We start from the raw sequence: 26,076 nt of genomic DNA, 5'->3' as shown, positions 1-26,076 counted from the left end.
GGCTGTCATCATTTACACGCAGCCCTTGAAAAGTGGATTAAACTAATGGGAACTGTGATTCGGAGTGAGGTGGGGGCTGGGGGCTAAAAGGAGTGTCACAAGGTGGCTACAAGGAAATTAACTAAATAGTCTGAATATTTTGGGTTTCACTGTCAGCTTGTGTGTGTGTGTGTGTGTGTGTGTGTGTGTGTGTGTGTATGTGTATATATATATAACTGGGAGGAAGCATTGGTGATTAAAGTATTTTTGGACTTCCATTTGCTGTCCGGGTAATCTTCTATATGGTTTTAGAAGAACTGCGAAATATATATATATATATAAATATATATATATATATAACCTGAGTAACACATATTTGAACTCTAGTTGGCACACTAGGGAATAGTGACCTTTGTACCTATAGTGCTGCAAGGTCCCAGTCTATGATAGCACTGTGAATTTGTAAGTTATTATTTTAACCTTGCATTACGTACAGTCTAAGCTACGCTGCTGCAAAATGTAGTGTTTGTGATAAAACAAGCTCCTACAACATATAGTTTTTAATAATAAGTAATTAGACCGTACCTAATGCAAGCAATTTGATATCATCTTCATTATGCCAGAACTCGGCTGATGATACCCCTTCGTTACCTCTCAAAAAGAATAAATCACCATGAAGCTTTAACCAGGCCGACTAGAATTATGTGGCAGGAAAGGACCAAATTATGCAGCAGGGTGGACTCAGTAATGTACCAAGAAAAGGTAAATTATGCGGCATAATGCGTCACCTTTTGTGTTTAGCATTACTTCATTATTTTGTCATTTTTACTCATGGTAACATTGTCAGGCTAAATATTATACCTCATTAGTGCCAAGTTAACACCCAAATATAGCAATAAGCAATTGCAAAAGACCAATCAACCTTTATGAAGGGCCTTGTACTGTTCCAGAATACGTCGCCACGTTTTATATAACTTTTGATTCGTTTGAGATAGAATCAGAATTTAGTTAAAATCTGCAGATTATTCAGCAGATGATGGGTTATGTAGCAAATGTGGTAAACCCATAACTATGTGAAAAATACCTCTGCCTCTGAAGTTCATAATTCCAGTGGCCCTGGCTTTAAGAGCCTCAATTAATGGCTGGTAAGAAGGTTTGTTTCTTAACTCTTCACTACCACCCCGAAATCGCTTTCAGGCAGAGGTACCTCAAAGTCAGCATTAACGATTCAGGAGCAGTTGTGTTTGTAAAAGCTAAGGCCAGGCAAGGAGGAGGCCAACAGGGTTGTAATCAGATGCAGAGCCCTAATCCTCTCAACCCCTGGGGCCTAAGAGTAATTGTCCCGGAGAAAGAGGAAAAAAGCTAGATTCACAGATATTGTCAAAGAGACGGGCCAGAAGAGGAAGCACTGTGTGTGGGCTTACTTTTATGTTTACGAATGGCAAGTGCCTGCTTCCTCCGAGAGATACCCAAAGGAAGGGGATAATGTGAGGAAGCTTTATTTCTTTTAAAAAAGGCCATCCATCAGTGCAGCAGGTACTGCTGCCAGGTGTGTAAGTGGCCACTGCTGCTCAATTATGGTTGTCTTACCATGAAGTGGAATGCGGGCCCATTTTCCTTGTTAGCACTAGCTCAGGTCACCCTTGCTGCTTGTTAACACAAAGGGGCAGAAAGAATCATTGGTACTGCAGGTACAGTGGCATTAGGGCCCAGAAGTATGAAGAGCCAACTACATTTTAATTATGGCTGTTTACTATCCTTCCTCGCTTGCATTAGGGTCCCCTGCACACCCGTTGAGTTGGGCTTAGAAGCAATGGCCCACAGGAGGGAAAGATTAAATCAGTGGAGACACCTTTGTCTGGCCTCAGAGGGGTGGCAGAGAAGGGGGGGGGGGCTAGATGGGAGTGCATGTTTTTAACAAAAGGCAGAGTTCACTGCCCACTTTGCAAGGTAGTAGGTAAAAGTAGTGAAGCAGGTGCAGCAGCACTGGGGCCCAGGAGCCAGAAAGGCCCACTACATCACAATTATGAATGTCTCACTTTAAAAAGGGGGCATGGCAACTTATTTTCCTTTCTAGCATTACCACTGAGGGCACCTTTGCAGGAAAAAGGGAGTCAGACCGTGGGAGCTCTTTTTTCTGAAAGGGACAGAGGGTCTGTTTCAATATTGGAGTGATGGTCCGGCATAGTATCATAGGGGCATAAGAGGCAGAACTGGGGTCCAGGAGTGTGAGGGGCTCAAAACACCACAATTAGAGATATTGGGTCAATAACTTTGTTTTATGGATTTGCTGTTTTATAAGTCTCATGTTTAGTATGGTTTATGAGCTACAGAAAAAGAACTCCTGAATTATCTCATAAACCATGCCTCCTGCGCTCAGCCCTTTCCTTCACGCTCACCCAATCCTTGACAAAGTTTAGGCGGGGGACTGACTTCAAAACGTTTTGCTTAGGGAGGGGCGGACCAAATAAAATTGAAGACCTCTGCTTTATTTAGTGGCTTTCAAATAGACGCATTTGCCTATTTGGTTTCTAGGCAGGGTCTGGGTGGGCAAGTACTAAACCTATTTAAGGGCTGCTTTACTTGAATATTTTGATGCTGAATTGTTTCTTTCACGTTCAGCACTGCCATTGAGCGAAGTGACTAAAGTTGTTAAGTGGTCAGATGAAGCACTGCTACATAGATCACCATTTGATGTTGCAACTGGGATTGTTAGCTGAAGTTTGCCTCAGAAACGGGAGGCCATACTTCATGTTTCTAACATTGTGGATTTCATCTGAATTCTCTTCGGGACCTACATTGGAGGCCAGACGTGTGAGGTACCTAAACTTCCTCCTTCTGGGTGACTATAGGTACCATCCATGGGTTTAGAGGCCTCAATTAAAGAGGCTTGATGGCCTTTTCTTTCCCACCAGGAAGAGCTGCCCTCTCCCCCCACCCCCCCCAATCCCCCCACGCTCCTCTACACTGACATCTCTCCACTGATGTCATGTCCATGGATTTATTAACCCCACAAAACTTCTGGTGACACTTCTCCACAGCACTTTCATTTGCCCACTTACAATGCCTTAAATTTATTATTCTTGCATATCATTTTCAAATGGGACCCAAAGATGAACAATAGCAAGGACTAACAATAAGATATTGTTTGATTTAAGTTTCTTTATCATTTCTAATATCCTCTTTTTGGCATCATCCTTTCTGGAAAAAAAGGAAAGTTGATGACTTGGGCCTATAATCACACTCAATCACCATAGATCTGAATTGTGACAATTCTTATGTGCAAGAAGGCCACAGGAGGTACAACTGGGTCCATTCCCTGGCTTTCCCTTATAAGTAGGGCAGCTTGCGTGGTCACAAGTCTAGTAAACAAAATAGTTTCTCACCTGTAGGTATAGTTTTGCAGCTCAAAGAATTTTCTGGATTCACACGCTGTGCATTATTCCGCCATCTAGTGGTTGGATCTGGAATTCTCCTTTTATCTGTAGTCCTTCTCTTCAATTTTAGTTTTTGGGTATCGATAATTCTACCATTTAGTATCTTATGCAGCCTTATCTGATGTCATACGCCCTCCCCGGAACCTCCCACGCATGGTCGCCTTTTTTAAAACCTTTCCTATCTTCTAGGGGAGCTACACTGGTCACAAAATTCTTAAAGCTGCAAAACTATACCTACACGTAAGAAAGTATTTCGTTTTGCAGCAAGAATCTTTTTTGGATTCACATGCTATGCACTGTTTTTGTAGCAGTTTGTTAAACTTATGGAGGTTGGGATGAAGATAAGCTTGAATTTATAAATAGATGTTTTAATATTTTTTTGTCCCACTTGAGCTTTTTTGAATAATGTTTCGTAAAAGTGTGCTCGATGAACAAGTTGCTGCCATGCAAATGTCTTGCAAATGTGTATTTGCTAGAAAGGCTATTGTTGCTCCTTTTTGCATGTAGAGTGCGCCTTTGGTTTGGAAACTAACTTTATTCCTGCATTTGAGTGACACAGCTGTATTGTCGTTGAAATCCATTTAGAGATTTGTTGTCTGCAGATCACACAAACAACTGCTTTGTCTTTCTTCTTGCCTTTGTCTTTTCTATGTAGTATATGATCACCCTTCTTGTGTCCAGTTTATGTAAAGCTCTTACCGCCTGATCCTTGGGTCCCTGGAATAATCGTCATATCGGGACTGACTGGTTTATGGGGAAATGTGAAATTACTTTAGGCAGAAATTGAGTACCTGTTCTCAAGACAATTCTGTCCTTGTGGATTTGCAAGTATGGCTCTTGTATTGTAAGTGCCTGTAGTTCACTTACCCTGCGCAGTGATGTCATCGTAACCAGGAATGCTGTCTTCAGAGTGCGCATTTTTAGTGAGGCCTTGTGTAAAGGTTTAAAAGGATTTTACATAAGCTGTGATAGTACCAGGTTTAAATTCCTTGTAGGGAGGTAGCACCCGTTTAGATGGTGCAACCCTTTTAGCTCCCTTCAGGAACATCTTTATTAAAGGTTACCTTAAGAAAGTCCTTTATATATTACTTTTTGTGTAGGCCACTTTTATTGCCAAATGTACTTTTAAAGAAGAATAAGTAAGTTTACAGTCAACAAGGTGCGTAAGGTACTTGAGAACTGTAGCATCCTTTGTGTTGTCCTGTAATAGCTCCCAATTTTGGCATCAGAGTATTTTTCCCATTTAGCTATGTAACACTTGCCTGTTCTTGACTTTATTGCTTCTCTGAGAATGGAGATTGTATTTTCTGGTAACCCTAGGTGACAACATTCTATATCTTCAGGAGCCATGCTGTAAAACTGAAACCTTCTGTTCTGGGTGCAGAAATCTTCCCCTGTCCATTGACAGCAGGTCATGTCATTGTGGTAGTTACGGAAGGTTTCCCTGCGCCATCTCTGTTATGTCTGAGTACCAGGTGTATATTGTCCATTGGGCCTCAATGAGTATCAGCGTCACGTTGGAATGTTTGCATTTGTTGATTACCCTGTGTAATAGAGGTACGGGGGAAAGTGTATGCAACTATCCCTGACCAGTGTATTGACAGAGCACTCCCCTGGGATGAGTGGTGTCGATGTCTGGGTGCAAAGTACTGCCATTTTGCATTTGCTGTTGTCGTCAATAGATCTATTTTTGGTGGTTCCCACTGTTTCAATATCTGTTTGAGAACTGCTTCACTGAGTTCCCACTCCTGTGAGTGCTTAGCCTTGACATTGTCTTTCCCTAGAAGATAAAGCAATAGTTTGTCTCTGATTTGCCCACTTCCATAATTCCTGAACTAGTCTTGACAGAACAAAGGATTGTGTTCCTCTGTGCTTGTTGAGATAAAACACTGTTGTGCTGTCTGTTTGGACTAACAGAGATTTTCCCCACAACTCTCTCTGAGATACTTTTAAGGCTAGGAACACAGTTTTGAGTTCAAGAACATTAATATGTGGTACCGTTTCATGGTCCTTCCATACACCTCAGACCTCGAGTGTGTCCCCATATGTGCTCCACTGCCCATAAGTGAGGTGTCTGTGGTAATGGATACTATAGGTTGTAAAAATTGGCTTCTGGTTGTCAAATATGATCTATTGCACCACACCATCTCTTCCTGTACTTTTTGCGTGACAACCACTAGATCCTCTCACTTCCAGTGGCTTGTGGCCATTGGCTTTATACCCATTCTTGAATCGTCTCATCTGTAGCTTTGCATTTGGGATGAGAGGGCTGTAGGAGGCCATCTTTCCCAGTATTTACCCCCCCCCCCCCCCCCAACCAAGTCCTCGCTGTCATAGACTGCCCTTTATGGTTTTGGCAAGTTTCTTGAAACATGGATGCAATTCTTTTCTCGCAAGGGTAAGCTTTTGCCTCTGTTGTGTTTATTCTTGCTTCTACAAAAATGATTTTCCTGTTCTGGTAATGCTGATGATTTTTCAATGTTTATTGCAAACCTCAGCCTGTAAAGAGTTGCTAACACCCTATGTGTGTCCCTGTGATATTTGCTGGAAGAATTTGCTCTTATTAACCAATCATCTAAGTAAGGGTATACATGTATCCCTTGTCTTCTGAAGTACCCTGTTACTGCTGCTAGACATTTTGTAAAAACTCTTGGGGCAGATTTTATCCCAAAGACCAGTATCTTGAATTGATAACATACATTGTTGAATACAAAGCACAAGTATTTCTTGTGTCTGTGATTCCTTAAAATGTGCACATAAGCATCTTTTAGGTCTATAGTTGCCATGTAATCTCTCTTTTGTAACTGCGGCTTGACTTCCTGCACTCTTGTCATCTTGAATTTTTTAATTTTTATTACCATGTTTATGAATTTGAGAACTAGTATCGGACGAAGAGTTCAGTTCTGTTTTGGAATCATTAAATATGTTGAGTAATTTGCCTGATTGATCACTTTCTTGGCCATCCTTTCTATGGCCCTCTTTCCCAGCAATTCCTCTACCTTATGTGAGTAGACTGGATGTTTCTTCTTTTGAGCAGACCATTTTAGTCCCTTTACTGACAGTGTCTTATCAGCTGTGTGCAATATTCAAATGTTACAATATTTAGTAGTCAATTGTCTGATGTCAGCTTCCTCCACTCCTAAGGGAAGATCTTTATCATGCCTCCCCTGGTGTTGTGTGTAAGAGGATTTGAAGACTTGCAAAGTCAATTCCCGGAGGATGCTGTGCTCTTTCACATGCACGTCCCTGAAAGGGCTGGTTTGCTGGTGTCCCTGTGTCTGATACTGCCACTGCTGTGAAGGTGTCTGGGCTTGGCTTGTACTTTGAAAACTCTGATGTGATGTTTTTTCCAGACAAAAGTTCCTCTTCCTTCTGTTTTTCTGACCATTGGTGTTCCTCTCTGTAGATTCCCTCAGAATTGCAAGGCTCCCATAGACTTGGCCATTTAATTGTCTTTTTTTTTTTTAATTGAAAGGGTTTCATCAACTGCGCTACCATGGAACGTGCAACATTTTTTCCCCTCCTCTACAAGGGAAGATGCTCTCTCATCGTACTGTTTGGGCAAGTGCTTCATCAGCTTTGCCATCTCATCCCAGTGTTGGTATGCATATCTATTAAGGAGAGATTTGGCTTTTCTCCACTGGGTAGCCGCCCCTCTCTCAAATTTTCTGCCCAGCATATCCATTTTTTTGCTCTCCTTGTCCAGTGGTGGTCCCGAAGTTGTTGGGATGTTTGCCCTTTTTCTAGCTGTAGCTGCGATAATGGAGTCAGCTGGCACTGTTCCCTTAATATAAAGCGGATCCTTTGAGGAGTTATTGTTTCTCTGCCCTCAGTATGACTTCTCTGCACATTGCAGGCTCCTTAAAGGCTTTGCTTTCTTGATCCAGAATGCTGGGTAGCATTGGCAAGAACTGGTTCTTGGTTGGAGAAGGCAGGAGAGTTTCCAGGAGGAAGCCGGATTGTGATTTGTCTCCTATAATTGAACTCCATATTTATTTGCTGCCCTTTTTACCAGCTGAGCATACGTTGTAAAGTCATACGGAGCCGATGACCTCGACGGGTAAGTGCCCACTCTCTTTTCAGGGAAATCTGTCTTTGTTCTGCCACTGGGTTTCCACATACTCTGATTCCCTTAGTGTTCTGGAAACATGCACATGCTCTAGGCCTCCTCTTTCGTAAGGAAGAGCTGATGTTCTTCTTCCTCCTCCTGTGGCTCGGGTGTCAAATGGGGGGGGCTGCAGGGGGAGTCTAACTCTTTAACTTCCTTTTCTGCTTACTCTTTCAGTATTGCAGGCTTTTGAATGATTCTGAATTCCTGAATGAAAGCAACAAAACCTTTTTTCTTTTGCAGAAGTGCAGCTATTTCTTCGGGGGTCGAGCACCATCGGAGATCTTTTCGAAGTATTCTTCAATGGTGTTCCGCATGTTGTCCTTTTTGATGTATTCTAAGTTTTATCATTTTTCACGTCTTGACTCCAGTCGTCTTTCGACATTGTTGTTTTTTCATGTGGTCGGCCACCTGTGGTATCCTTGGTGTGGAACACTAGGGGTTCTTTGTGTGTCTGCTGACCTTTGCCGGCACTGAGGCAGCTTTCAGTGTTCTAGACTCTGAGATCTTAGAGTCACCACCTCTGTTTTTTTCGAAGTTACCCGAGGTCTCTTTTCTTTCGATTTCTGATGTTCCCTCACAACTTAGAAAACTCATGTCTCAGCGTCCGAGCCTTCTACTTCTGACCCTTCAATAATGTTTTCCTTGTTGTTACTTTTGACAACCCCAAGTCTTTAAGCAATGGAGTCTGCGTTTGGCTCTGCATGATGTAGTGAGCCTGTCTCCGTCTACCGTCCTTAAGGTCTTCAGCTTGACACCCACACAGGTGTCGCACTCATAGCTCTTGTGGTCTATCTGGAGGCAAAGGTTACACGCCTGATGGCTTTCTGTGCAAATTTGTGGTGGCACTTCAGGCAGAATTGGAACTGTGTGTCCTCATACGGCACGGAACAGGGGTCCCCCTGTCCGGGCATTCTCCAATATGGTCTCTACGTATGCAATCGATGTCACCTTCTCTGGTACCTTCTTGGTAGACTTCTTTGGTGTATTCTCGAACTTCATCCAAAACTTCTTTTCTTCATAGATTGGAGAACCTACAGCAATGCTTCCAGACCCAACAGTGGAAAAAGAGAATCTGAAGATGGTGACACACGTGGGAGCTTCCAGGGATGGCGTATGATGTCAGAGGAGGCAGGATAAGATACCAAATTGTCCAAAAGCAAAGCAAAAAAAGAGAGAAGAAGGACTACAAATAGGAGAATACCAGACCCAAACACTAGATGGCAGAATAATGCACAGAATGTGAATCTGAAAAGATTCACACTGCAAAACTAAAGTCTGAAGTAGCACCAATGTTGAAGAAGAAGCAGGACACCAGGCTGATATCTTTTTTTCCATCCAAATTCCTGGTCCCTAATCTAAGTCTTCCCATCATCCATCTTGTTGCCACAGGAGATCAAATGTTCAATTACCTAGTGAAAACCCACTTTTCTTCTTAAATTCGCCCTCTTTTTATCCCAAGGCCCAGTACTCTATTGTACCTTCCTAGTTCACAACACCTTCTGCTACGCCTTCACCCTGGCCCATTTGCATTCTCACAGTAATACTGCAGAGTTCTATCTGTGACTAGCTGAACATCCAAACTCGTAGATAAGCATGGCTGCACTTCTAACTTCTTCACTCAGGAATTTTGCAACACTGAAATGTAAGCCGTTGCAATACCATAGGCACATTTTTAATGGTATTAAGTCTCTCAAGCTCTGCAGCAGAGGTAAGAGGTGAATATAGGCCCATCATGCTCAGTAGTCTACCACTGAAAGAAACGATGTTTTTCTTTGACATACTATGTTTGGAAAGCCATAAAAAGGTCACAATATTTAGAATGAAGCAACATGATCTGTGCAAATTTTAACATTTTTGCCTCCTGGAGAGACCAGGTGACTCAAGTCGTTAGTCAGTCATCAGTCTACACATCAACTAGAAAATCTCATTCTCCATCTCAGAGGAGCGCTGATAGATACTTTTTAGGTTTTGCATTTTTAGATCTGGCGGTATACTTGAAGCAGGGGATTGAGCACTTTATTTCAAGTCATCATCTAACATTGGCATGGTGGTTCCAGAGGCGTTTGGGCTTATTAGCCTCCTTAATTATTCAGAGCTTTATCCTTCATCACGTGACTCTGACAGATTCATGCTGCTAATCAACATTCACTGCTCTCAAAATCTAACAGGAATATTTACAGGAAGAGGTGGCATGCACAGCTAAGAAGTCGTACTGGAAAATTATGTCTATCTGCCCACCCATGAGATCTTGCGATTTACAGAAGAAATGTCCCTTGTCATACCTCTTTTTCCTTCTCATTCAGCCTTTCCGTGCCTGGAAGACCAGTAAGATTCAGGGGTGGTGCACTCCGTCTACCTAATATGTAAAACAATACAAAATAATTTCTCCAAACCCAGACATGTACCTAGTATAAGAAATGTAAATAAAATACATTATGGAAACGTCAGCAAGGACCAAAATTGGATGCTGGCGGTGCCTCTGCTAATCACCTTATGATAATTAAGTTTGTAACCTGGCTGGGTATATTATATAAATAAATGCCAATGTTATGCATACAAAGCTTTAGTCGTATACTAATAAAGCTATGCACTGATTAATATTAATTATTTTTGATTTCCCTTGAACTTTCAATTAGTGCCAAGCAATTATTTTGAGACAAAAGGAAAAATATACCATGCATTTAATTAATCACAGTGGAAGACTCTGGTCCTTATACACCAAATTCTTTAAACAACAAGTTATCAGTAAAGGTAATTATAATTTATCTGTAATTAACACTCTTAACTATAGTGCAACTGATACGGCAATACAAAAAAGAACAACTAAAAAGCTATAACGTATAAACTTCACCATGCCCAGAACTGATCCCAGTAAAAGCATAAAAGGCAAAAAAAGAACCTAAACAACAGTACACAAAGTTTAAAAAAAAGAAAAAAAAACATTTAGTTTTCTAATGGTCAGGCATATGTAGTTATCTAGGTCTTGCATTCAATTTGATCTTTTCTGAGGTCAAAGTTCAAGAGGCAATACAGCCCAGGCTTACCTTCAAAATTCTTTATTTTTTACTTTAAAATTGTTAATTGACTATCATACTTTTGTAAAAAAAAAAAAAAAAAAAATAACAGCTGCCCCCGACATATGTATATATTTTTATTCTGTGGAATATAAAATAGTATGTTTTGAAAATCTGCAGAATCACACTGCAGGCATACATGAGAAACATGTACGTACATTCATAACATTTTCCTTTTAACCTCAAGGCTCTGAAATGTTAGAATCTCCAGTCATACAAAAAGTGTGGCTAGTCAGGCCATTTTCATAGCACAAGACCACTGCTCTTGGAGTCACGTCTAAGTTTACGTTTCAAAAAACTGTTATTTTCTTCTTTTTACTATCACTGATTAGGAAGAATACACTCTGCTAGTACTCTTCGTGTATTGTTTTTTTTTGTAAATGTGTGCCTTTATTACGGGTGAGTACCTGTGTTGTTCAGGCTTCTAACCTTAGCCTCATGATTCCTGTTAACACAAAAAAAGATTTAAACTGCTGACATGGAAGTGTGAAGTGCAGCAATGCATGTTTTCTGCTTTGGGTTTCAGCAGAACAAGGTTTCTTGTTTTTCCTCTCACATTAAGTTCTGTAAAGTGTGAGTTCCACCAATGACCAACAGGGGCTTCCATTTCTGGTACTACTGTGAAAAACTGCAAGGATATCAGAGCCAGCCTGGCTATTCCCACTTGGGAGCGGCGTTTAGCTGTCCCACTTGTTATAAAGGAATCAGTGATAAATCCAAGAGGGTAATAAAGGCCACCCATCCGTAAAAGCAATGCTCGAATTTCACAACTAAAATCAAAAATCTGCTTACCTGAATTTGAAGATGAAGGCGTTGGTGGTGCCAGACCAGAATCACTGCAAAATATTAAAAAATATTGTAAGCTAAGATGGAAATAAACACAAGGTTACTGATTCCTTCCACAATGCAAAGCTAGTTTCTGGTATAGTTTTGATAGCAGAATCTACATATATATTTGGGTCCAAAGATGATAACCGGCTAACTTTAATGGTCTAGATAGACTGTTCAAGAAGGCCTAAAATGAACAAGTCAACTTACACGACCACACTTGATCACCATTGCCACAAATGAAAATCTCAGAAAGATAGGTTACCAAATTGTAATTTAACTTCCTAGCCATTGGCTATGTTACTTGTTATGTTACTCTGTAACTTATTTTCAAATAAACGGAATTTCGTAATTGATTATATGTAAAAAAAAAAGTTTCATATTTTGAAGGTTATCAAAAAATATCATGCATATAAGAGGAAGCTTTGTAAATAGTACTAATTAGCATCAAATTCAGGTCCGTACGTTCAAACAAATTGAGCTGAAAAGCTCACTTCAGAACTCTCCAAAATGAAAAAGCAGGAACTAGATCTAATAACATGTTTGTCCATCTAGTGACATTTTAACACTGTGTATGTAAGGATTCCAGAGGTCGCACTGTTCCAGAAGGCACAACAGAGTCAGTCATTTATTTTTTGACCGTAAGGATTGAACATATCAAAACTAGGAATTCTTGTACGAGGTCTGCCGGCTTTATGACAACAAACTGGAAACTATCAATCTAGCTATGAATTGCTTCGAGGATGCTAAACCACTACGGACAGATGCATACTTTAAATGATGATCTAGATATATCTGGATTTTTCATGAAGGGTCTTTTGACAACTGAAATACTTAGTAATAACAGTGATGGAGAACTCCGATTCATGAAGAATGAGAATTACAAAATACTTGACATTTCGGACTGAAAATCCAGCCAGTGTGTTTTATTAAAGATGATACTCGTAACATTGCTATGCCTACTCAGTAGTAATAAGGATTATTTTTGATCTGTGCTGCTTCAGCTGGATGATCAAGCTTGGAATCAAACATATTTCTGGAAAAGTGTAAAAAGGTATTTCTATGAAAAGAGAACTTAGTTTGGAGTAAGGTTTTGGGAACACAAGATGTGTGTGAAGTGGCATACAAATCAAAATCTGGCGTTTCCATGCAGCAAAGACGTTCTTAAGGATCTAGTAATATTGTTATTTTACGAGATGATTGCTTAGTTTGTCCGCTTTGGTGTTCCGACAGCCTGGTGATGAATTGTAGTGGTGTGGACATTCCGAGACAGACACCAGTGCAATATCTTCAGATCCTCAATTCAGCATCTCCTTTCACACAGCATGTTGAGCACTGTAGCGGGCATTGTCTATTTGGTTCAAAATGGAACTTAATGTTACAGAAGGCAAAAAGAACATCAGAGGCAGAACTTCTGCTCTTAGTTCTACTATGTATATATGATATGATTTGTCCTTTGACAACCATTGTGCATTTTCTATTGGATTACATTAACATGTTTTACTTTTAACACCACCACAGAAGAATGAAAAACTATACTAGACAGTCAGCTCTTGACTCGATGTCCTATTATCTGGCATCACAAACCCTCTAGAGCAATGATGCTAAATAGGGCCTTCGTAACTATGACAGTGTGCAATGCCATCTGGCCAGATGAGAGGGCATCCAAAGTTGATGACATTCTGAATGATACAGTTTGTGACTTTAAGTCCAAGACTGCTACTAAGTATTGAATACGCTGTAGTGGAGATTCATGAAGAATTTTCTTTACAAATCTTGCTGTATATTCGGATATAAGTGGACTCTGAACTACTGTCAGAGTATGGGTAGATTAATATCACTGGATTTCGCAAAAAAGCTGACACCACTGCCACACCCTTCAAATGCACAACTTCAGATGATTTTAATCCAAAGGGAAGAGCTCTGTACTAATAATGTTAATGAAACAAGTAAAATTCTATCTTGCTCTTCTGTGTTGCACAACAGAAGTGAAAATATGCCTTCTGTAAACATACGGAACATACCCAATCTCTCTTGAAGCAGTTGAGGTTTAATCTAAAGCATTGGAGGTGTTACGAACTTTTGGTATTTGATCCATTGGTTTACATACTTTAGAATGAGTATCCGGATGAAATTGCTATTTGGGGGTCTTTCTTTTTTTACCAAAAAATAAAAGAAGCAATTCCATTCTTTGTTGCCGTGTTTTTTAAATGTTTATTTTCCCAGCCGCCCTTTTCTGCATTAAGGTTTGCACCCAATGTCTTGGGTTTGGTGCATAGGGGAAACTAGCCCATGAGTGTGGATGTGTTAAAGATCAACACCGAGGTATTCAATTTATCACCAATTGTGACACTGTTCACTCTTGTTTCGATTGAATTCCATGACTTCTTCCTTAACTCCTGTTGTACTTTATCTTTTGCTGTGAAGGTCATTTTGCTGTGTGGCTTGTGGGGAATGGAGCTCAAACAGGCTGTGAAGTATAATTTTATCTTGACAGTTTTCGTGCTTTTTCATTTTTCCCCTCTACTTATGCGAAGGCACTTTACATCTCCTTGAGACACAGTCATAGACCTTCTTTTCCCATTTATTTCACTGAATGATCCTCATCAACTTTGTTGCACATTTGAAATATATTTTCCTGTCCCAATATTACCTTTCTCAATGCTGGCATGCACATTTAGGCTATAATTGCACTGCCAGGTTATGATGTTAACAGCGCATTACTATTTACAAAATGGATTAACAATGGTGAACGGGAGGAATTAAACCTATGTGAATAAACAAAATTATTACAGGATTTGCTGGGGTATTCTCCCTCAGCTACATGTCTATATTTGATGATTTCAACTTTTGTGCCCTCCTACTTCTTTGTAGTGCTCACTGAGGGCAATGCCCGGAAAATCTACTTTGTTGGTTCTAGAAGACCAGGAACTAGAGACGCTAACAGCTTTGCATGAGGGATATGCACCCCCCTCCAAGAGTTTCTGATACCAGTATCCAGTGTATCATGCCTACGCCTTCTTAACTCATGCATGGTGTTATATCTGCACCTATATGAGCACCTGCGTCTCCAGCAAAATCTGCGCTTTCATGATCTTACTTGGTGTGGCTGTTCTGCCCTAGTACTTCTTGTAGAGGAAGTAACACATCAGGTGGTAGTTGTGGTGCCAGAGGCTATATAGACTGTGATTGTGGCTGCTATAGAGCAAAAAATGGTCACCCTCATGAGGTGTCAAAGGCAGATTATCATCAGCAGGTGGTTTCCTTCATACAAAAGGTGGAGACGCAGTTACAACTGAACGTCAAGAGTTGACTCCGCATCAACAGTGTAGATCCCTAACTGGTGTAAGATATCAGCATTGTGATGGGACTTGACATCTAAGAGGTTACTAGCAAGGCCCATAGTCCAATGCCTTGACATTGTTATGTCTCAATGTCAATCAAGAGTGTGAATGATGCAGTGAGGTCATTGCTAAGGGACCCTCTGCAGTGTAACAGTAAGCCTAAAGAAGGCCGGACATAACAGCCGTATATTCCCCATCCCTTTTGTTGAAGTATATCCAAACAAAAGCCAGAGTCCTTCCCCGTAGAAAGGCTGATTTTACCCTTTGCGAACCACCTCTGTGTTGTCCTTGAACCTCCTTGTAACACATGCTACATATCCACGATGGTGAGAGAATCTGAAGGCAGAGTAAATAAATGATTTGACTGTCATTCAGGGTGTCTTTCAACCTCAGTATAGCCACCTAACGAAAAGAGTCGGTACAGTGGCTAGTAAAGCATTTGAAAAGTTAGTTCCGTTTGGTAAAAAAAAAAAAAATGAAACGAAAACCCCTACCTTCTGAAAAGGTTACAACTGAAGTGTGAAATTGTGACTCCCTGAAACATGGAGAGAAGACAACAAATGACAAGAAATTATTTCTTTAGTGAGAAAATATCAAAAGAGACAGCTCAGCGTTCAGGGATACCTGTTGAGTGGATAAGCGAACTGTTGAGCTGACTCTCTTTTGCAGTCCAGGGCCTTGGAACCTCTGAATTCCTTACAGGGACAGTGTCAAAATTAATGTATGAGAAAGACAATACTTACTGGTTCCATTCCTTGTGTTTACTGTCAGTTGGTGGTGGTGGTGGTGGTGGGTTGGGTGGGTGGGGACTGCTGGTGGAGGATTACCCGGTGTTTGAGGTGGAGGAGATGGTAGGATAAGGATCGGGTTTGAAATCGTTTAAAATTAAAACAGCTGTTCAGCAAGTGTCTTCTCGGCACCTGAATTTGATTCTAATTGGCTTTGAATTAGAAAATGTTGGCATGTACATGTAGATTTTCGAAAACTGAAATTGCGCCTATTCGTAAACAGGTTTCAGTATACAACACATTTACAGAGATATTCTAATTCAATGAAAAGCCAACAATAAATATTAAACCTTGCATTTAGGTGGTGGAGAGGCGTCAATTTGGGTTATAAAATTATTCCACTTTCTTCACTGGTTTTACGTTTGCACGTCTTAAAATGATCTGAATCAACAATGGATTGAATGAGTAACATGCCATAAAACTATTTCAAGCAATATTGCACCATACACTATTTGGCAAACAATCTTTTTATGCACAAAATATTTAAGCAATAACAAGAGCTAGTAAACATGCATCAAATGACTGCACAACTTCTATCGTTTCACAGAAAAGTATGCGGTTTTAGAGTGCAAGCTGTGTGCTAAACGTGCATTAAATAGACACACATCTATAAATTGAAAAGAAGTTTATCTAAATAATACTGTGCAATAAGTTACAAGCTGCGTCGGTTATAATGGAAAATATTTCTCATAGGAGTCCACTTAATTCAATGTCTTTTTTCTCCCCTTCTGGTTATTTTCATCTCCTTTCAATAGTTCAATTCTCCTTCTAATTGCTAAGTGACAGCACTTTTAAAGGCCTAACTGGCACACGGGGTTATACCAGTCAATGACACCGATTCACAAATTAGGTTTTATTCAGTCACGTGTGTTGCCATGAATCAGGTCCTTGATTTAAGGTTGTATCAAAGCTTTATTTTTGATAAATGTTATAAGACAATAAATAGTGAAATAAGTAGAAATAATTCCGCATAAGTGCCATCAAGCGAGTTGCACTGGTAATAAAATGAATACATTTATAGGTGGTTAGCTACTCCAATAACCAGCAAGGGGACGGCAGCCATAAGAATTGTAGAAGAACAGCTGTAGTCCAAAAAAATATAAAATAAAAAATAAATCCAGGGATGGAGATACATATACATATATCAGTATATTAAAGCCCCACAACAGGGTGAGCCATGAAGGAGGAGGAGAAAAGAGAGAGAGAGAGAGAGAGAGAGAGAGAGAGAGAGAGAGAGAGAGAGAGAGAGAGAGAGAGAGAGTGTGTGTGTGTGTGTGTGTGTGTGTGTGTGTGTGTGTCTCTCTTAACTCCTCGTGGTTATTGCTTTGCCGCAGACTGCTACTCTAATTTTTTATACACACACACACAAAAATATAAAAAATTAGAGTAGCAGTCTGCGGCAAAGCAATAACCACGAGGAGTTAGGCATCCGTGCCTGTAAATCTCTCAACTCCTATTTGTTCATTTCTAGAGAGCTCTGAGTAGCTCTCAATGTTTCTTATTTTGTTGCTGAAAGGCTGTAATCCCCGATACAACATGATGTACTAAAGGGGACATCCAGTATGGAGGATAAAAAGCAGTTCCCTTTGTCCATCCGTACATCTCCCCCAGTCACTATCCATAGGCACTCTAACCTGTGCCTTTTTTTCAGCCTGCTGGGTTTTGAGATGTACGTGACATCATTCACTGGACGGATCAATGGCAGCGACATGTTTTTAGGAAAGCATTGGCATCCACTCTCTTCCATGCATTAACTCATCTATTCTATCGTGGACCACTTAACTCACAATGTAGGGTCACATCTCAAGATAAAAGTTGAGAAACGGTTGGTGAGTTTGCCAAGTAGTTAGAAACAAAACACAAACTGGCTAGGCTTTTCCCGCCCTACTGTTACCTCTCAGAAAGTAGTTTCCGGCTCCAGGTCACATAAGCCTGATTGAAAATTTCCCACTGGTGGCAAGGCTCGGAAAGGAGTTCCTGAGAAAAGTTTACATTTTTGAAGCTTAGCTTGTTCCACTCCCTGCCTTTCGTGTTTAATTGAAATATTTCTCCACATTTTCTTCAGTTTTAGGCATTTAGTATGGTTTGTGTATGTTTGTTCTGCTTATAAGCAATTGTGTTCATTTTGCTTTAGCTCAAAGTACAAGCGTCAAGTTTTTAAATAGCAAAATACTGCTTGTGCTTAAGCATTTTAGATCACTTTCCTTTAGATCAAAATATACGTTTCATGTTTTTAAATAGCAAAATACAGTGTGTTCGCTGGTTTCCAAATACCCCCATTTTGGCAGAACAGGGAACACAGGCACATGGAGCAGAAGTGATCTGCCTGGAGTGACAAAATGCGGTCAAGTGGGGAGGGTGTGATTAGAACTCTGGCCATTTGGTGCCAGATCTCCTCTCTGGCAAAGCAGAATTGGTATTTCCAGTCGAGTACAGACAGCTGCCAGTTGGACACCAATTCACCTTAATCCAGTAGAACATCTCAATGAGACCAACCAAATAAATGTGATGGAAGGTGGAATAAACAAAATATGTCACAAAAAGATGACTACAACATAAAATATAACATTTACATTTTTATGGTGAAACCAAGAAAAAAAAACTTGGCTGGTCTTTTAGACACAGCAGAGCACTACTCATATTTGGACAAAGGCTGCTACAAGTTCAACTCCGGGAGTTTCCAGGTGTGCTCCTAGATGTTCAGGAGATGTGAGCATTCAGTATTTAGGGCAGAAAGACCTCTCAGGTATCAGTGCGGTGAAAGTGAGAACGTGTAAGAACGGTCCGTCGAACATACATAGCAGCCTGATGGGTGAGCCACTGCTGGCATGCTGTGCTGTCCTGGATGTACTGCAGCACCTCCGAGAGCATGGTGCGCTTCAAGCGGGCCTCCTCCCGAGACTTCTTCAGGCGCTCGTACGTCCTTGCACCTACAGAAGTGTAAAGCAGAAGCATCTCTTTAAAATAGTGAATTAAATTAGAATCAAATATTGAAATTGAACTGCTCAAGCTGAAAATCCATAATTTTAACTAACCTTTGAAGGTACAAATGAAGTAGGAAATAAGCAAGACATGGATCACCACAATTAGCAAAAACGGGCACAGTCAGTTGGCGGCCATTGTTTAGCAGGGAGGATACAGGTTGGTCATGTGTTCAATGAACAAAAGGATCACCTCATCCTCGCACACAAATCGCTCCACAATACCGGCCCTGCCTACCTTAACGAAAGAGTGACCTTCCACACTCCCACACGCCACCTCCGCTCTGGCGACCTCTCTCGCATCAAACACACCACCACCGGAGGCAGATCCTTCTCCTACCTAGCCCCCAGGGCCTGGAACTCCCTCCCCACCCACCTCTGCAAGACCCAGGACCTCCTACTCTTCAGGAAGAGCCTTAAGACCTGGCTATTCGAACAGTGATCTCCCATCCCCCCCCCACCCCTTTATCACCCCCCTCCCCCCGCACCTTGAGACCCTCACGGGTGAGTAGCGCGCTCTATAAATCTCTTTGATTGATTGATTGATTGATTGATTGAATGAAGATACCCCTGATGGATAACTAGCTTTTATTCGCCACCATGTGATTTTCTTTAATACTCATTAACCTGCCTATGCTGTCTCACTAACAGAAGTACATAGAAACACCATCACTGGAGGGAAAATGCACGATCATGAGGGTAATCCTCATTTTGGACTGCTTTTACATGATGATGGCCTTAAAAATGGGAGAAAGGTGGAACTCCACATTGAAAGAAAATGGATGAACAAGCCATTACAATTTGAGATGGATTCATGAAACTGGACTCAGAGAAATGCTAGCTTACAGCGAAAAGGTTCAACCCTGGTTTCAACCACTGACGGTTATTTCTGCGATCACACCTTTTCATTGACCCACTTTTTTTTTTTTAAAACATTTCTTTTGACATTTTCATATTGGATATCAACACTGGTATCAGAGATGCATGTGCTTGTAGCGCAGAGAGGAATACCTCAATACATTATCAAGGTTCCTCAGGAAAAAAAAATGCTGATTCTGCAACAGCGTCGCATGTGCATGCAATTGGGGACCAGTTTTTTTTAGGACTGCAGACCCAGTCAGTTTTTACTTTCAACTGATGAGCAACTAATGAGAAGGTCTATCATTCTTTTTGGAGGCTTGTATGAAGGCTATCAATTCATCCAATGTGTGTGGTATAGGGTATGAGGTTGTGGGACTGTATGTGGCACATGACTTTAACAATGTGCCCATCCGGTGACCGTGCCCACCCATTTTGCCGCTGTGGGGTCTGACCCCTGATTTCCAGTTCATGGCAAGTGTCCTCGTGGCAGTCAGAGATCTGCAAATTTTGTTAGTTCCCTTTGATTTTTTTTTTAAGGGGCGGGAGAGCCTGCCCTAGATTGCAGCCCTCCAATGTGTGTTTAGTGATTTCGCACAGTACAGTTTTCAACAGGCCACCTCCCAGCTGCCTAAACTGTTTAATCTTGGGACTGTGCCATACTATGTCCGTAAAACTTGCTTGTTCTAAGCTGCACCTTGGACAGGCCATACCTAGGGCCAGGTTCACCTTTCTTACTGCCGGAGGAGTAATGGAGACCCAGTGCAAGTGGTTAAATTTAATTAGCTTCAGTCAGGCAGTTCTGGTTACTTTAAGGGGGTATTCCATCTTCTTGCCCATTCCTTTTTACGTAAAGCCCTTTCAAGGTCTATCTCCTGTTTACCCATCAATCGTCTCATCTGTGTTCCTGCTATCTTTAGTAGGACACTATCTAACCAATCAATCACCACCCTACTACCACCAATCGAGTATAGGATCTTTATACAATTTTGCACATGAGGTTCTAAATTAGTGATTTTTCAGGTCTTGTGTATCCCTGCCACTAATGTTCTGTGCTGAAAAAACTGAGCTGTGGCAGTCCAACCTCTTCCATTGGTCTTAACAGGTCCCCTACCATGACTACTCCAGCCTCCTCTCAGCAATGCTGTCCTCTGAAGGCCACGCAAAGGAACCTTCGTGGCATATGGCTCAACGGTACAAGTCTTGAGTAGGAAAAAATTACTTACCTGCAGTAATGGTCTTTCTAGTGTATACTCTCTCTACCTGCAGATTTCCCACCTGTAAGATTATCCCAGGTCAGACTAGATTGGGAAATTTCAAAGCACTCACTTTGCTGGTAGTGGGTGCTGGCTTCATCTCAATGCAGAAGTGGCATCATGACACCACCAAAGCCACAAAACGCCCACTCCAGAACAGCAATGTCAGTTTATGTCAGTTTCCATCAATTTTTCCAAGCCTTCGAGGCGAACAGACCGAACAACATTGATAAAGAAGTGCGGTGCTTAATATTCACATTTGCTATCTTATTAGCTTTACCCATAACAATCCATCAAATAGGGACACAGGCGGGTTGGTGAGGAATCTGCAGATAAATTACCCACCAGAAGGAAAAACATACTTACACTGTAAGCACTGGCTTGTGGCACAGTGTTGTTGATTCATATGCTCTGCATATTCCTGCCATCTAGTGTTGGGCTTGGATGGTGTACAACTTTCAAAGTGTCTTTCGAATCACAAGGTATAGTGGCTACTCATGGCAATTCGCATGGGCATCAACTCCATAGTGGGATTGTTTCCCTCAGGTGAGGATAGAGATGGAGCATGAAAATGCACAATGGTGGCCATGCAAGAAGAAAAGGTATGAAGAAAGTAAAAGAAAAAAGATACCTGCATCAACCATAGGCTTCTGGGGAGGAGGTTGGGCTCTTGGAGGATCTACAACACTACATGGAACAAACAGATGCTTACAAGGTAATTAACATTTTCTATTTGTGACATGTGTAGCTGTAGGTACACATGCTCTGCATAGAATGTAGAGATCTCCCCCCTCATCCCCCAAAAACAAAGTAGTGGCTATCCAGAGGATGTTGCAGAGGACTAAAAACGTGTATGTAGGACAGCCTGGACCTCTTGAGTCTTGTTTCGAGCTAGGCAATCCACACACTGGTGTTTGGTGCACGTGTGTGGTGTGGACCAGCTGCCTTACAAATATCAGCTATTAGGATGTTACCAAGGAAGGTCATGGAGGCTGCTTTTTTATGTGTAGCATGCAGCCATGGTGGAGCAGAGAACTGCCTTTTGGCCTTGGCGGGGCAGGTTTGAATGTATTTCACTAGCCAACGAGCTATCCCTGCTTTTGAACTGGCAATGCCTTTGTGTGGTTTAGAATAGGCAACAATAACCGTTGCGTTTTACAAAAATGATTTTGTTTTTATCAACGAGGGCCCCCTTGACTAGTGTGTGAAGGTGCTCTCCCTGCTATTGAGTCTGTGTGTGGAAAGAACACCGCAAGTTCAACTTTCTTGTTGCGGTGGAAAGGAGAGATCACCTTGGGTACAAACTTTGGGTTAGTTCTATCAGTGTGAACCTTTAACAAAGGCTCTTCCAGCGTGAAAGCTGTGATCTCACCCACATGCCTGAGGGATGTAATTAGAACTAGAGACTACTTTGCAAGAAACAATTTGGACAGGGAAAGAATGAAGGGGATAAAAAGGGAGGTCCCATGAGCCTAATGAAGATTACAGTGAGGTTCCAGGACGGGACCGAGGGTATCCTGGGATGGGTAATCCTCTTAAGTCCTTCCATAAATGCTTTAATGACAGGGACTACGAACAACGAAGAGTGTTCCCTTACTTGTAAGTATGTTGCCACTGCAGCCAAATGTAAATAAATGGATGTGTAAGCCAGGCCCGCGAGTTGCAAGTGAAACAGGTAACAGTTAATGGCCTGCACGGATGGCTTTAGTGGCTGAGTGTGTTTGGGTAGGCAGTAGTGGGCAAACCTCTCCCTCTTTGCCGCATAGCAGGTTCGAGTAGTGGGACGACAAGCCTCTTTGAGAATGGAGAAGGCAAATTGAGGTAGCCAAATTCTAGGACCTCAGACGCCAGATTGAGTTACCTGGGATGGAGATACCAGTGTGCCCTGGTGTTGAGTGAGAAGGTCCAGCCTGTTGGGGAGCTTTTCATGAGAGACTACAGACAATTCGAGGTGGGTTGTGAATCACAGCTGCTTGGCCCACGTGGGAGCCACTAGGAAGAGGTTAAGGGAGGTCTTCAGAAGCTTTCAAATCACATTTGGAATGAGTAGAAGAGGTGAAAAAGCATGGGCAAATATCCATGGCCAGTTCATCCATAGTGTATTGCCCATGGACTGTGGAAACCTGGAGGCGAAATTTGGGGATTTGGCATTTTCAGCAATTGCAAACAGATCTATGTATGGAAACCCTCATTGGAAATAGGGGAGCAGGACTTTGGGTGGTGTTCCTACTTGTGGAATCGTTGCTGTACTTGCTTAGAAGATCTGCAAAGTCGTTGCCTATTCCCAGAAGGTAATCTGCTAGATGATGTACTCTATGTGGATCAGCCAATGCAAAATGACTTGTGCTAACGCAGAGAGGTGGAAGAGTGCATGCTCCCCCTCCTGTTTTTTAAAGTAATACATGGTAGTCCCGTTGTCTGTTTTGATCAGGTCTGTCTTATGATGTACGAGCAGAGGGCAGCCTTCAGAGCAAATTGAGCTGCCAATTGCTCCAGATAGTTTATATGGAAGGTCTGCTGAAGAGCTGTCCACAGACCCTGAACAGTCATATCCTGTAGATGCATCCTCCACCATCTCCCCCTCGCACACCCAGCCTGTGTAAAAAGCATCTGTGGTGATGATCATCAGGCGGACTTGGTCTAGAAAAGGCCTTTCCTTCAACAGATTGTTGCTGTACCACAACAGCAGACAGCGATGGGTACTGAGCCAAATCAACTCTAATCTTCTCTTTCATTCTCCACTTGGGACCACTATGCTACCAGGCACTCTCGGAGTATGCATGTGTAAGCAGGCAAGGGGAATGACGATGATGCAGGAAGTCATCATACCGAGGCGAAGTATCCCTGCTCTCCCTTTTAGCTGATATTTGGCTGAAAAAGGTAGCAAGAGCGGAAAGGCTTGGACTTATATGGGACGGGGATAAGCTTTCCTGGTAACTGAGTTCAGTATTTGCCCGAGGAAGGGCTGCATTTTTGGGGCTTGGAGGTGGGATGCCCATGTTGATGGTGAGGAGAACTAAGGCAATCTCAATGTGAGCCAAACTCTGCTTGCACACTTTATGAGCCAGCCATCGAGGTATGGGAAGACTTGGACACCGCCTCTGGCAAGAAAGCAGCCCTGGTTTGCATCACTAACTTGCAGCTTGCTTACCCTTCTAGGCAAAGTAATGGCTATTAGGAAAACAGTTTTCAACGTCAATATTCGCAAAGGACAACTGTGCAGGGCTCAAAGGGAGTCACAGTAAGAAAAGTCAACGCTAAATTAAAGTTCCACTGGAGAACAAGAAAGGGTTTTCAGGATATAGATTCATCAACCTCTTTAAAAAATGCATTAAGATTGGAGATTCAAAAGGTAGGCAGGACTGCCGACAGAGGAACGCAAACAACGCTGATAAATGCACAAGTTTCTTACCTTCGACAATGCCTTATAAACTTTGCACTTGTATAGCGCACTACTCACCCGTTAGGGTCTCAAGGCGCTGTACGCATACCGCTGTGGAACACCTCCTGGCTTTTTCCCTGTGAGGCGCCCACTCCTGGACAGCCCCAGGGTGAAGCCAAGCATCCAAGCGCTGTGAGGGCCGTTGTGGAGATTAAGCAAGCTATTGCCCAGAGTTACAGAGTGGGACCCATTAATTAGATTAGGCACTGAGGCGAGAATTATCTGCTCCAAGGGAATTGAGCCCATGAACCGCTGAGGTGGGAATTGAACCCTGGTCCCGGACCAGATCTCTGCATCAGGGTCTGCTGCTCTAACCATTGTGCCACACTTCTCCTTATCTGGTAGAGACTCTACTTAGCCGCAGATCCCTTCCTTTAGAATTATCCCACAGTGTAAGACTGGATCCAGGAAGTCTTGAACAGTACCCCTGCACGCCAAAGGGTAGCATTGTTTGGCTCAGAGTCTGCATCAACCGTGCCGGAAGCGACGTATGAGGTGCCAATATAGGTGCCACCCTAGCACCTGGACATCAGTTTCTTTTTGCAAACTTTGCATGCCAGATGCGCAGTCACAATGAATGCTAATGAAAGAACCAACAATAAAACTTGGGATAAGGGTTCAGAAAGAGGATCAATGTTCTAGGATGCACACCATGTCACAAATTTGTCCTAGTGGCAGGCGTATACCGTCTTGGTGGGGGGACGCCTTGCTACCAAAATAACACCCTAGATTTCAGGTAGAAGATCAAAGGCTGTCAAACTGCTGCCGCTCAATCTCCACACATGAAGGGGAAGGATGTGCAAGTTCAGGTGCAGGACTGTCCTACTGCTGCAACAAAAGAACCTCCCAAAGGGGCAGCTTGATCGGAGGACAGATAACCATGTTCAGAAATTCAGGATGCCAAACTCTCCATGCCCAATCCAGAGCCATAAGAATGACTTGGGTCTGGACGTTCCTGATCTTCTTAAGAACTCAGGGCAGAAGTGTCTCGGCTGAAAGACCTCTAACCAAGAGCGGCCTAGGAAACCCCACCGCCATCACCTTGGTGAACACCTGGGGGGAGTTGGTAAGGTCAAAGGGGGGCACGGCGAACTATGTGTTTGTGGCCCACCCACCACCGTAGGTAATGCCTGTAGGCAGGCAAGAAACGGATGTGAAAATCAGCTTCCTGCAAGTTCAGCACTACAATCCAATCTATCAGGCTGAGGGCAGACAGGACTTGAGCTGATATGAACATCTTGAACTCCTCCTTCTTGAGGAACAAGTTGAGAAAGCACAGTTCCAGAACAGGACTGAGGACGCCATCCTTTTTAGGCACTAGAAAGAGCAAGACTATCAACCACAACATACCTCTGATGCCGGCACCTTCTCAATGACTCCTTTAGCTAAAGAGACAGTACTTCCTGACAGAATAAGTTGAGATGGTCCTCCATTAGCTGGTTGTGAGAAGGTGGTATGGGGGGGGAAGGGTTGTTTCTAGAAAGGCAATGAAGTAGCCCCTCTGGACACTTTGAAGAACCCATTAGTCTGATGTTATGGTTTGCGAATGGGGCAGGTGATGGAGAATCCTGCCTCCCACTTGGTGCCCATGATATTATGAGGGGAAAACTAAAGCGGAGTGGTCCTACCTCTGGCTAGTTGTCCCACATGGTTTGTGGGAAACGCATCTGCGGTCCCAAAAAGGCTTGGAGTCCTATTGGCATTGGTGGATCGGCAGGAAGGGATGCAGTTGGTAGCCCCTACCATAGCCACGGAAGGGGTAAAAGGTAGACTAGGTTTGGCAGGGAGCCATGGGTAGGCCTAAAGATCTGGCCATAGCCCTGCTGTCTTTAAAGTGCTAGAGCGCTGAATTTGCCTTTTTGCCATAGAGGCGAGAGCCATCAAAGGGCATGTTCATGAGGAAAGACTTGCTACCTTCTGACAAAAAAAAAGTACTTCTCAACCAGGCGTAGTGACTGAGTGCCACTGAGAATGCAAT

General features: G+C 42.4%; 1 protein-coding gene across 2 annotated transcripts in view; it reads right to left on the bottom strand.

Moving 5' to 3' along the window:
* Positions 1 to 26,076, bottom strand: part of TADA2A (transcriptional adaptor 2A) — a 241,860-nt gene that overhangs the window by 23,850 nt on the left and 191,934 nt on the right. For both annotated transcript variants that reach the window (XM_069226575.1, XM_069226576.1), the window contains 3 exons: positions 18,359 to 18,491; positions 11,394 to 11,437; positions 9,810 to 9,883 (listed from right to left, as the gene is read on the bottom strand). In XM_069226575.1, the coding sequence (XP_069082676.1) occupies positions 9,810 to 9,883; positions 11,394 to 11,437; positions 18,359 to 18,491 (251 nt within the window). The remainder of the gene's footprint in view (positions 1 to 9,809; positions 9,884 to 11,393; positions 11,438 to 18,358; positions 18,492 to 26,076) is intronic.

Source organism: Pleurodeles waltl, chromosome 3_2 (genome assembly GCF_031143425.1).
Source record: "Pleurodeles waltl isolate 20211129_DDA chromosome 3_2, aPleWal1.hap1.20221129, whole genome shotgun sequence".
NCBI classification, from domain to species: domain Eukaryota; kingdom Metazoa; phylum Chordata; class Amphibia; order Caudata; family Salamandridae; genus Pleurodeles; species Pleurodeles waltl.
Note: the sequence above shows the minus strand (reverse complement) of the source record. Positions and strands in the feature narration are given on the sequence as shown.